At 30.7% G+C, this 12,294-nt stretch overlaps 2 protein-coding genes across 2 annotated transcripts; both read right to left on the bottom strand.

The window, feature by feature from the left end:
* LOC109327022 lies at window positions 4,263-6,617 on the bottom strand. Its single transcript, XM_019559988.1, has 2 exons — window positions 5,078-6,617; window positions 4,263-4,524 (listed from the first exon to the last, which is right to left on the bottom strand). Exon 1 carries the CDS (start codon window positions 6,364-6,366, stop codon window positions 5,110-5,112), a length of 1,257 nt encoding a protein of 418 aa, XP_019415533.1. The 5' UTR covers window positions 6,367-6,617; the 3' UTR covers window positions 4,263-4,524; window positions 5,078-5,109.
* Window positions 9,059-10,672, bottom strand: LOC109326066. Its single transcript, XM_019558716.1, has 2 exons — window positions 10,232-10,672; window positions 9,059-9,387 (listed from the first exon to the last, which is right to left on the bottom strand). Exons 1-2 carry the CDS (start codon window positions 10,586-10,588, stop codon window positions 9,358-9,360), a joined length of 387 nt encoding a protein of 128 aa, XP_019414261.1. The 5' UTR covers window positions 10,589-10,672; the 3' UTR covers window positions 9,059-9,357.

The following is a 12,294-nucleotide window of genomic DNA, read 5'->3' as shown; positions in this document are numbered from 1 at the left end:
AGAAGAAGGATATAATAATATTTTTAAAATAAAAAAAATGTGCCTAAAATAACTTAGGCTAAATTTATATAATTTTAACTAATTAATGAATAATCAATAATTATGAAGGGGGTAAACAGTGTGTGCTTGGTGATGAAATAGGGTTAATTATTGTATAGCTAGATTGATCTTTTGATGTGGAAATTTTCAACCTTTGCTTTGTTGGTACGAAAGAATTTTTAACTAAATGGTTAGACTCTGTTGATGCCAAAGCTATTAAGTTTATTCTTTTTATCTTTTTCAACCTTTTATTTCGGTCTTTCTCCGGATTCGATTTGCCTTTGGTAATGCACAACAGCACAAGTAATCTAGTATTACAGGTGGAGAAAATTGGGAGTGATTAAGATTGTATTAAAATTGAGAGTGACTCAAGTAAGAACAGTTTTCATATAAAAACTGTAAGAATAATGAACTTTACAATCAATCATAGATGATTAAAATTAAAAGTCAGTTATTAGTCACATAACTTTTAATTTTGATTATTCAAAAAGATCCAATGGTTCTTATTAACTGTTTTCATTTTTATAATAGTATACCGTTCTGCTCCCAATAAAATTAGTTAATTATCACATAAACATTTATCTTTTAATCTTGATAATTCAAATAAAATTTAATATAATGATACATATTTATTATTCTCAAAATAACAACTATTTTCCTTTAAAAGTCATGTATAGGACAACGTCCTTACATTTTATATAAATTAATTAATTAAAGAGACATACTTGGAGTAAAAGTTAAGGTAATCTCAATACTAGTTTGATTTCCTTTAACCTCTATTAATCCACTTTATTTCTCTCATAACTATTTCTTATATTTTAGTAAATCACTTGAATAAATGAATAGAACTAAAATCCTTCATACACCTTCATTTACAAATTCTAGAGCCGAATGTAAACAAGGTTAGAGATTGGTTTTCTTAAGCATCTTAACTTTGATTCTCATATACTTTTTTGATAGTACAAACATTATTCTTTAAGGAAAAGTTTCTTCTTTCTCTTTCATAAGTAATAACCTTAAAATATTAATTAAAATTCCACTTAATTAAATTTTATTGTCTTTCAATTCTCTAACTCCGAAAAAAATACAGAAAGCATCATAGACAATGTTTGACATCCATTCTCCACTCAACTTTATCCAAGAAAGTGTTTTAAGTCGCTTTTGTTGTTGCCAATCCAATACCTTTCAATAATGACAAATCATCATCATAATAGATTAAATATTTACCCCTTTTTCACTTTATTCATTAATGGTAGATAAGTTTAAGTCCGACAAATCACTTGTCTCAAAAGGTGTCTTATTTCATGTCTCAAGTCAATTAAAGTGTTTCTCTTTATTATTTTTTGTTTTTAAAAATTATTCATGTGTTAATATGTGATTAGTTTGGACAAGAAACGAGATACCGTTAGAAACATGTGATCTTCTTCCCCACAAACCAACATAAACGACAAAGAAGAAAAGAATAAATATCCTATTATCTCTAGCTACATGTCAAAACAAGAAAATATGCAAATTATAGCTTGAGTTTAATTTCGTTTCGTACTAATCAGCATTATTATTATTGTTAGCATCTATTGATTAAAACAATGGTAGCATCTTTACGTGTTCAAGAATATTTTATTATCAAATTGGAGAATTCATATAAATTCCCGAAATTTGGGTGCAATTTTGTTGTAAATATTAAGCTTAACTTTACATTTTTAAATAACATTATTTAATACCATATTTAAGTTTCTAAGCATAACTTGATTACATATTCTAAATTATTATCCAACCTTCATGCTTTCTATAGTGCAAATAAAAATTATTAGTATAAACTTTTTTTAATACTCAACCTAACTATTATATATTCTTTAGCCAAACAGTAACTTTTTGGTACCTTGACAAAACCATAAAAAATAATACTAAAAATGTAAAACTACATAATTCAATGCATATTTAATCCAATACAAGTATTCAACAACAATATGGAAAAAAGTCAAATCGACCTATATATATATAAATAGATTCTTAAGCTTGTTTACTAACTAGAGAGTTTACCGATTTCAACAAAATTTACTTGAAATCATACAAAGTTTACAAATTATCAAATTATAAGATAATAACAAGTTAAGAGTCAAAGTTTAACAATTGTACTCATGCTATTTTATTAATTTGGAGTTTGGTAGAGAAATCATTAATTAAATATTGAAATCAAACATTTAACTAATTTTGTGAATCATTTTTTGATATACAATTGTTGCTTTGATTAGGCAAGTGCCCATAGACAATACCACTAATAAGTTAAATAGCAAATTTTCTGCTTTACTAATATAATTTAACTTGGATGTAAACGGGTCTCTTATCTTTTGACGAATAATCTATTTTGGATTTTCTTTAACAGTTTCATCCTATATAAAAAGTTAATCTATGTGTGGCCTTAAAAGTGATCGCACAAAAACTTCTACCCATGTGAGTGAGGAACATGCAATTGTCCACTTTAACAAAGTGCCCATAGACAATACCACTCATTTATTCAACCCTTCTACTTTCCTTCATTTCAATTTCATGCATATGTATCAATGAGTGTTGGTTCAAGTAATACATGCTTGATTCCATTTAAGTAAGGTATTAGGTTCGAGTCTTATAGATAGAAAAATATCAAGTAGGAGAATTAGCCTCACATATTTATGGATGTTCCCGACTCGGACATGATTACTGTGAGGGAAACCAAAAAAATATTCACTGCCTCTGTCTTTTCAAGGTTCACATGTCACTCTACAAATTCTCTATCTCACATGTTATGTTTTTTTCTTCATAGTCTCTGACATCACATGTCATGTAAACATTCCCTTTTATATTTTACACAAATTATTTTATAGGGTTCACCTAGTCTTCTTATATATATTATGTGGAAAATTTTAAGTTAATGAACATGATTACTGCATTATATTTGACAAATATAACTACGCACCTTAGAGGTGATGATTTCAAGAGTCAATAAAAATATTTACAAATCCTCCAAATCAATTGTTTTAATAATTCCTCTAGTTACCAAAAAGTAGCATTATATTTATTTCTTATATTATTTTCCGGTAATTTTTTTGTGGTTGAAAGTAATGTGTTGATTTGTTATCTCTACACACTGAGCCCAATAATTTATTATAGGCCGAAGTGGAGATAGATAAGTAGAGTAACCATAGATTCACTCCATGGACCAATTGTGATATTTCAGCCCAACAGAAGATTGATACTCTATTCACTTCACATTATGACCTAAAGATGTGTGTTGTTACTCTGTATCAAAAAGATACTGAAAACTAAGACGTTGATCTAGTGATATAAAGTCTCACTGAATTTCCAAGATCGAGGGTTAGATCCCCAAGTTTGAGTGTTCGATTTATGTGAGCAACACTTGTTGAGAGGGGCAGCTACGAAACCCAAAGTGATTAGTTCTTTACCCAAAAAGTTGATGAGACTGAAATTAGGCCATTTTCATCTTAAACAAAATTAAAAATTTCCAAAGTGTGACTAACTTTGTCAAGAAGGGTTTAATCAAATACCATAATTTGTGGAATAGTTTGCAATTCATCTTTGTGAAATAGCTTTTTCTTAATATAAAAAATTGAAAGTATTTTCGTGTGAATTAAAATCTGGATCAAAGTTCAACAAATACCATAATATAATTTGTGAGATAGAGTATGATACATTACACTCAAATATTAAAGACTTTGTCTATGCTAGCAGTATAAGCCAGACTCTAAAAAAGTGTAACTATCATTGGTACTGTTTGGTTGTTGTCCTGTGTACCAAAAAACGTATTAATAACAGTCTTCTAAATTTGTGGACAACATCGAGTCAACTTTCAATAATTTCAATTAGTGAATAGATCTAAACTATTAAATATCTATAGAATTGATGTTGCATCATGCTACTTGTAATTAATGTCAAGTTTGGGTAAACAGTTTTTCTATTATATTTCTTTTTTTAAGCTCATTTCATAAGCTTCTTTAAAAGCTTATATAAATAAGCTCAAACGAACTTATAGAAAGGTCAAGCTATTTTCACAAGTTCTTCCAAGTTCCAAGCACATGCTTAAGTGCTTTTATCATAAGATAAGTTCTCTATAATCACTTCGAAATGCCCCGAAAAATAGCATGGCCTTAATGTACATAAGGCCATCCTTCAAGGCTGCAAAAGTTATTGATACAAAAAAACCATGGGCTTCAGGGTGCACTGTTAGATTAGTGAGTAAAGATCATATGCATCCTCCACAATATCAACTGATATATTTGCATATAAACTAATAACAGAGAAAACGGCTACATATACATACATGCTCTAATCCGATTCGAAAATTCAAAGAGAGACTCAGCCTGCTATAAATTTTCTAAGCATCCGTATATTCTGCTCTGCTCTCGCATCAGCTAAAATGTAACAAACTGAGCTTGCTGAAGAGTGAAGAGTAAATAAGGTGATAAAGAATATCAAGTGGATGCTGCATGCCTGCAAGAAAATTTATGGTTTTGAATTTCGTAGTTCATCATAGTGATTAAGTAAGCAAAATGTCCACTTTCTTAGAGTTTAAAGAAGCTTCGTCAAGTGAGTGTAAACATAGGAATAAGATGGTTAAATTCAGGAGAGTGAAGTCAAAGAGGCAGAGAAAGGTTTCATGGAAGAACAAAACCATATTAGAAAGCATGTATCTAAAATCAGCATTGTCAATGTCTTTCAGCAATTATGCAAGTGATCAATTCTAGTAGACTGCATTGCTTATTCTGCTATTGAATTGGTCCATGGCAGTTAATAATGGATAATTCTAATTCTAAAATATAAACACTAAAGCCGATTTTATTATAAGTATGAAAAATGCAATTCATTTTCTAATAATTCATCAAGACATCAACTATAAAATAGCTAGTATCCAAACAGGATATAAAACATGATTTAGCCATTCATGCACTTTTTCCACTTCAGATGCGATTTGATGCGGTTAGAAGCAATTCATTCATACAAATAGAGTGTGAAAGAGAGCTAGCAGAAGCAAGAGTATTCTTACCTCTAGCCCTTTGTAGTATAATCCCCTAAGCTTTACACCCTTACAGGCTTTTGAAGCACAGCAGACAAGACAACTACAGATTTGCCGTTATCAGCCTTCTCGCCCACAACCCATTTCAACTTCTTATATCCGAACCATTCGATCAACTGAGTCAATGCTTTTTTCTTCTCTTCATTGGCATAATAGAAGTTATCAAGCCAAAACAAGCCACCCGGCCGCAAAACACGATCGATGTCAAACATTAAGAACTCCAACTTCTCCGGCTTCCCTCCAACATCCAATGTACTTGATGCATGAACCAAGTCAAACACATTGTCATAAAAAGGGAACCTATGATCTAAGCTTAAATAAAGAGGGAAAAGCCCTCTTGCAGCAATGAATTCACTGAATGGTGCATCAATATTCAGAGTGGCACTAATCACAGTAACATTCCTATCAGCCATTCTAGCAGCAAAGGTACCAGACCCTCCTCCAACATCAAATCCTATTCTAATTCCACCACTTCCCAAAACTAACACATCATCAATGAGAAAATCATTTTTACTCCTACCCTTGATAAACCTTTGATTCTCAAATCCATTAACCAAATCAAAACAACCAATGCAATCTTTTCCCAACTTCTTACCATTCAAGCATGGAAAATTCTTACAACTTAGACCACTCCAGTTAACAGTTTTATTAGCAATAGGTTTCCAAAGTGAATTTGGAAAAGGGTGAAGAAGACCTACCTTAGAAACAGTCTTAGTAAAACACCTCCTTCTAGGTAAAGGCTCACACCCTTTCAAAATCAGTTTCTGTGCAACACTCCAATCATCATAGCAAGGTCCATAAGCTTTGTAATTCATGTACTGAGACAACAAGTCTGAATTTTTCTCACAAAAATGCCCAACAGATGACACCATTTCAGTGATTCCAGTTTTTGAATCTTTACCCAGAGGAAGCTGGTGGTGCTGGAGATAAACTTTAAGCTCATTTGCAATATTGGGTCTTGAAAGATCAAAACTTTCATAGCCAAGAAGCTCTTTTTCCATCTGGGCAAGTTTCTTCTGAGAAGAATCAATCTCTCTGAGTATGAGTGAGACCTGTTCTGAAATAAGAGAGAAGTTTTTGTTGTTATGGTGAAGTAGCTGAGTTTGGTTATGATTCGAAGAAGCAGTGAAAGCATAGAGGGCAAAAAGGTTGGTAGTGATAACAGAGAAAATCATGAGAATGTTAGCAGCTGAAGAACAGAAAGTAGCTCTTTTGAATCTAGCAGTTCCATCACCTATTTTGAGAGAAACAGAACCCATTTTGCTTAAGCGAGAGAAGAATAGAGAGAGAAAACAAGAGTTTCTAACAAACAGAAACAGAAACTATTATATGAAAGTGAAGTTAGTGAAGTGGAACAACATTGTCGGTTGTGTTTGTTTCATTTCATGTGAAGTTTGATTTTCTCTCACAACCTCACTCAATAGTGAGAGCGGTGATAGAAGCTCATCAATCACTGTGCCTCTGCCTCGCCAAATAAATCACCATAACTCTATGTTTCGTGTCAAAATTTATCTCTTCCCATTTTAAGCCTTACTTAACTTATATATCACATCAAAAATATTTTTTTTTTATTACACCAAGGGAGAGATCCATTTACTCCAACATCAAATACAAAAAATTTACTCCTCCATATGGTAGTCATTCATTCTTTAAAGATATATTAGTTTGAATTAGTATATAGATCTAAACCATTTGATTTATAAAGAATGAATAACTAATATCTGAAGTAAGTTTTTTCACTTCAAGTAAGTGAAAAAGTAAAAAAGCATGATTGATATGAAATTATTATATACATTCAATACATTGAGTTTAAAATCTGGTAGTTGAAAATTTAAAGTTTTTATATTATTTGAGAAACAATGATAATTAATAAATTAATGGTGGATAATTTGTTGAAAGCATAAAAACACTGTTATACTTTGGATATATATATGTATTAAATTGATTGAGAAAACAGTTGTGATTCGAAACTGGGACTTTTCATATGATATTTTGAGAGATAACATTTGTCATTTACCTAAATAATATAATATTACTGTTAAAGATGCAATTTTTTGACACTTTCTGTATTGTGTGCAACATTACACATATGTGAGTTATTTTTAGCTACTGTGCATATTGTTGAATGAGATAGTGCTGCATTTTTTTTATCGTTTTTTTGTTTTTGGCTTTAATTATTCTTAGGAAGATCCGTGAAGCACCCACTGAGAAAATAAAAAGAGTAAAAGGACAAAAGGTAGTGTTAAATACACTATCAACTATCTCGGTAAAGACCAATTCTTACGTTTTATCATTATTATAACTGCTCCATTTTAATTTCTCTCTCTTGTTTATAAGATATGTTATACTTTTTTAAATGATTTCTCTTTCTCTTTTGTCTTGAATAATAAACCAATGATTCATACATCATTTATAATTAAGTTCAATATTTTATTTTGAAGATTATCAACTAAGAAATATTACAGCATTAAATAAGAATAAAATTATAACGTGATAATATCTTTAAAAATAAAAGAAATTAATTTTTTATTTGTTTTTGTAATTTGGGTTGAAATTGCCTTGTAATAAAAACTCCATAAAGTTGTTAGTTGAGCAGAAGCACATAGTTAGTTGGATTAGAAGTCCTTGGGACAAGCTGCCTGTCCTAAACTCTATCCAAAATTTTGTCCTAAATTAATCATATTATATCACGTCAATTAAAAAAACTAAATATTCATAACTTTATCAATTTTGTTTCATTATTATTGGTTAAAAACATAATTGGGGACAGCAGATCCCCGACACAGTTTCTGTACCAATCTGGTTCTTGATGAATGCAATTATTCCCAGCGGCCAACATTAAATCTAGTCCAACGGATTTATACAGACAACAGTATTATTATATTATTATATAATTAATTTGATTTCTAATATAATGATATATAATTGTTAGTTTTGTTACATCATATTATATTTTGGACTAAATTTGAACCTTGAATCACTGATTTTTGACATTGTTATTGAATAATTCCTTTTACGTTTTAATGTTTTGCACTTTTTTCAATTCTTTATATTTTACAAATCTAGACTCAACATACGTTTTCAACTATATTAGAATTGATTATGCCAATTTCGTCCCCTCAAATTTCTATTCCATCCTTAATTATGAAATTAAAGAATAATGAAAACTCATTGATTGGCCAGAGAATGCATTTCTTACAACAACTTGTTTATTGATATATTTTTATCTTTTTAACAATGTTTTTCAATTGTGTTTGTGCAAATGATCTACTACCACAATAAGTATATCATTTAATATGTCATTGATTCTCTTATTTTTCTCACATGTTCATAAAACTAAGTAATACTGAAAAGAATAAGTATAAAAAGAGAGAACATGCCACACAGCGAGTCACAACAAACCCAAGGGGCTATGAAAGAGATCCATGTTTAGCATTGCACACTGTCTCATGAATTCAAGTGAAAGGAGGTTATCATATAAGTGCAATCTCATGGCCAATAGATCTTATTAGTGATGAGACTTAGCTTCACCTGTCTTATGAGATTTGGAGTGGTTCTGCTAGACCAGATATTCTAAAAGTCAGTGCATATAAATTTAGATTTTTCCCAATTGAAAACTGTGATAAACATATTCTAAACACTAGGACATACAATTTGCATAGAAAAACTTACTCATGAATCCAGTACTTTTGGTCTTACTCGTGCTTAGGATTTAAATTTCGGCATTCAGGCCACAGGACCAGAACGATACCTCGAAATTTGTATGAAAATTGTAAACCTAGTTGGTCAGTAAGGAAACCTTGCCAAAGAATGCAGTGTTGTTGGGTTAGGAAGGAAACCTACAGAAAATGTGAACACAGTGTAGTAACAGCTATCTCTCTCTGAAATACTAGAATACTGCAAGTAAAACTTCAATGATGGGCATTGACCCTTCTATGAGATGTGTTTTTTAATCAATAATCCGATATCGTTTGAAAGCTTTGTCCAAGACATTATAAAGTTAAGATTTAAGGAAGTTAAGCATTTACCCAAAGCTATGTAGGCATCAACCAGAACAAAACAAATTAAAGCAAGTCAAGATTACAGTTTCAAAATTCTGCAGTACAGACAAATCGATTATTATGTGAATCATAAGTAAGGCATGCAACAGAAGTAATCACATGCCTTATTCTCCTACCAAAAAAGAAATGAGAGAAAATGTCACAGAATCCAGAACAGTCCCAGTTGGCTATAGGTTCAACAGTATTTAGCTATTGCTTCTTTTCTTCTGCTTTCCTTGGCTGAAAGGAGTACATCAAAAAGACAAAAATCAAAAATTAAAACTGCTATAGCTTAGGCCATGTTCATTATTTAAGGTAGTTAATAAAATTCATCCTTGACATGAAACCATATCACCGAGTTATTGAAACAGAAATTCTAAAACCAAGCAGACACATTGGAGATATGAGAGCATATGTAAAGACAACACACACATAAAAGTTCTATCAAATAACTAGAAAGCAAATTTATCTACCATATAATAATGTGCAACACAATTATCATATAGCATAGTAAGAAATTAAAATAAGGGGATCTCAATCATGAGATAAAATAGCTGCAGAAAAGTATTGAAATAAAATTCATAGAGCGGACAAAATGGTACTGGCGAATAAGCACTACTCAAGAGGAATGTATAGATCGCAGACATGAGTTCACACTTGCATTATCTGTACTATTAAAAAATAAAATGCATTTTTAATCAAACACAAGGATATGGCCATAGGAGGTTCTTTATATGGATCTTTCAATAGTCGGCATCATCATCGTCATCATCATCCACCGAATCCGCTAAACCAATCTGATTAGCTTGCTATAGAGTACATAGTCATTCGGATTAGTTTCTTATCGTTATCTATACTCTAACTCTTCGAAAATCATAAGCTATTTTCATAACCTCTTCTAACTACATGCTTAAACTATTGTTGTACGATAACATAACACCGAATCGGCTCTTCAAACACATGTCTCAATGAATCACAATACATGTGAAATAACAAAAATCAGAATACAAAAACATGAATTAACAAATCATAACTATAAAAAAAACAAAAATCGATTAAAAGAGAGAGAAATGAAAAAACATACTTTGGTACCAGGCGCGTGTTGCGTAAGCTCTTCTTTAGGGATAATAACAGGCCATGATTCCCCTGCTTCGCGAAACATCTGTTCCGTTTCAAGATTCAAACCTTTTTCGAGTATCATACTCCGTATATTCTGAGCTGGAGTTGATGTTGCATCGAAAACTTCTTCAACGCCGTTAACGAAAGTAACCGTTATCTGTGGTTTGAATTCATCGGTTCTACGCTTCACTTCTACCTCACACGCTGGGTTTGATTCTTTCGCTTTTCGTGAATTGCATTGCGCCAGAAATTCCATACATGATGCTGTTCGTGCGTCCAATGCGTTGAACTCGATTTTCACTCTTGATAGGAACTTCAACATTTTCACTTTTTTCTCTTTCAACCTTCAGAGGGTAATGGGTTTAGGGTTTCGTTTATCCTCATTTATCAAACTATTCCATTTGTTGAGGGATGTTATTACTTTCACCCAAAAAAAAATATTATCAACTTTTACTCCTTATTTTAATTATCAAAGTATCAATTTTATAAATTCACTAATTTAATTTAAATTAGTGAATAAATCTAAATCATCATATCTATGAGTAAAATAAATGGATTCCCTACCAACAAGAAATGTATTAGATTTTTATGATATTATTTTTTTATACTACAAATATTATCCTCTTGTCCTTTTTAGGTAAATGACTAATTATTTTCTGGGTGTATTGCTGTCCACCCAGAAATTGTTAGTCTCAGAAATTGTAACACTGTTTTTTATTTATCATGAGATCTTATATCGCTGGATCAACAACTTGTTTGATATTTATGATATTTTGTTACTTTTTTACATCCACCAGAAGTAAAAAAATGTGACTAAAGAATTAGGATTTCTTTACTGCTTTTTTTATATAATAGATACTTAATTTTCTAATTTAAAATTACTTCTTTTAAAATAAATACATTTTTACTTCTGTTTTATTCTACAATAATTTTAATAGTTTTATTTACTTACTCCTATATAATTCCAATTACCTATGTGAAGGTAAGTAAAATAGAAAATCAAAAACGATTATGAAGCCAAAATCTCAAGTCAGGTGAGTAAGTTTTTCTTGCATGTTACAAATATTGAGAAATGATTATTCATGAAAATTAAAATAAGGACAGAATATAATCCTCCTTTAGTATTTTTATATTATATTCAGGTTTAAATATGTTTTTAAATTATAAAATATTTATTTGTCTTTGTATATATCAACTTCTACCCATTCTTTTATAACAAATCAAACTATTTATATTTCCCAATTACTTTTCATCTTTTATTACTATATATACATGTATCAAAATATAAAAGTCATAACGAATCAGTTATCAATTCAACATTTGTTAATAAAAATGAACATAAGACATTGCTTCCATTTGCATTTCTTGTTATGTTCACATTATTGCCAACATTAACATAAAACACATTCCAATGCACAAAATGCAAACTATATATCCACATTTCACAATAGGAGAAAAGAAAATAACTGAATCATTTTGCTGGAGATGCCAGCACCTGAATCAGAATCATAAATAAAGCACCAGAAAAACAACAATTTCTGTATATTCTCCATCAATCAAAGAAAAATGAAGTGGAGCCTTCTATTCAACAATGATATGTGTAATATTACAAACTCATAAGGCTCACATAATCACTTATCATCAAAGGTGCATCACATAGCCCTGCATGCAGCCTGACCCATCAAAATGCTTTCAACACTAGCAGTGAGCATAGACCTAATGTCTTAAGGTTTTGGATCAAGATGTGGTGTCAAACCCACTTTTACGTTTTTTTCACTTAGCCCATGGAAAAATGATACACTATGCTGGTATGCACAATTAGCTTCGTTTCGACATCCTCTAGGACCATTAAAGAAGATGCACGGTTTCATTATCTTTGGTTTTGAAGATAAGAAGTAGCTGAAAGATCAATTGTTGAAGGTATACTAATTTCTCCTAGATTATTAGGAATATGTGAATGCAAAAAAGCCTCCGAAGATGACCCTTGACTATGAACATATTGCAAGTTATTAGTATCTCCATATTCTC

Source organism: Lupinus angustifolius, chromosome LG14 (assembly GCF_001865875.1).
Source record: "Lupinus angustifolius cultivar Tanjil chromosome LG14, LupAngTanjil_v1.0, whole genome shotgun sequence".
NCBI classification, from domain to species: Eukaryota; Viridiplantae; Streptophyta; class Magnoliopsida; order Fabales; family Fabaceae; genus Lupinus; species Lupinus angustifolius.
Note: the sequence above shows the minus strand (reverse complement) of the source record. Positions and strands in the feature narration are given on the sequence as shown.

Coding starts and splice junctions, on each gene's coding strand:
- LOC109327022 (XM_019559988.1), bottom strand. CDS start 6,366: ATGGGTTCTGTTTCTCTCAAAATAGGTGATGGAACTGCTAGATTCAAA.
- LOC109326066 (XM_019558716.1), bottom strand. CDS start 10,588: ATGTTGAAGTTCCTATCAAGAGTGAAAATCGAGTTCAACGCATTGGAC. Junction 9,388..10,231: donor AACACGCGCCTGGTACCAAA/GTATGTTTTTTC, acceptor TACTCCTTTCAG/CCAAGGAAAGCAGAAGAAAA.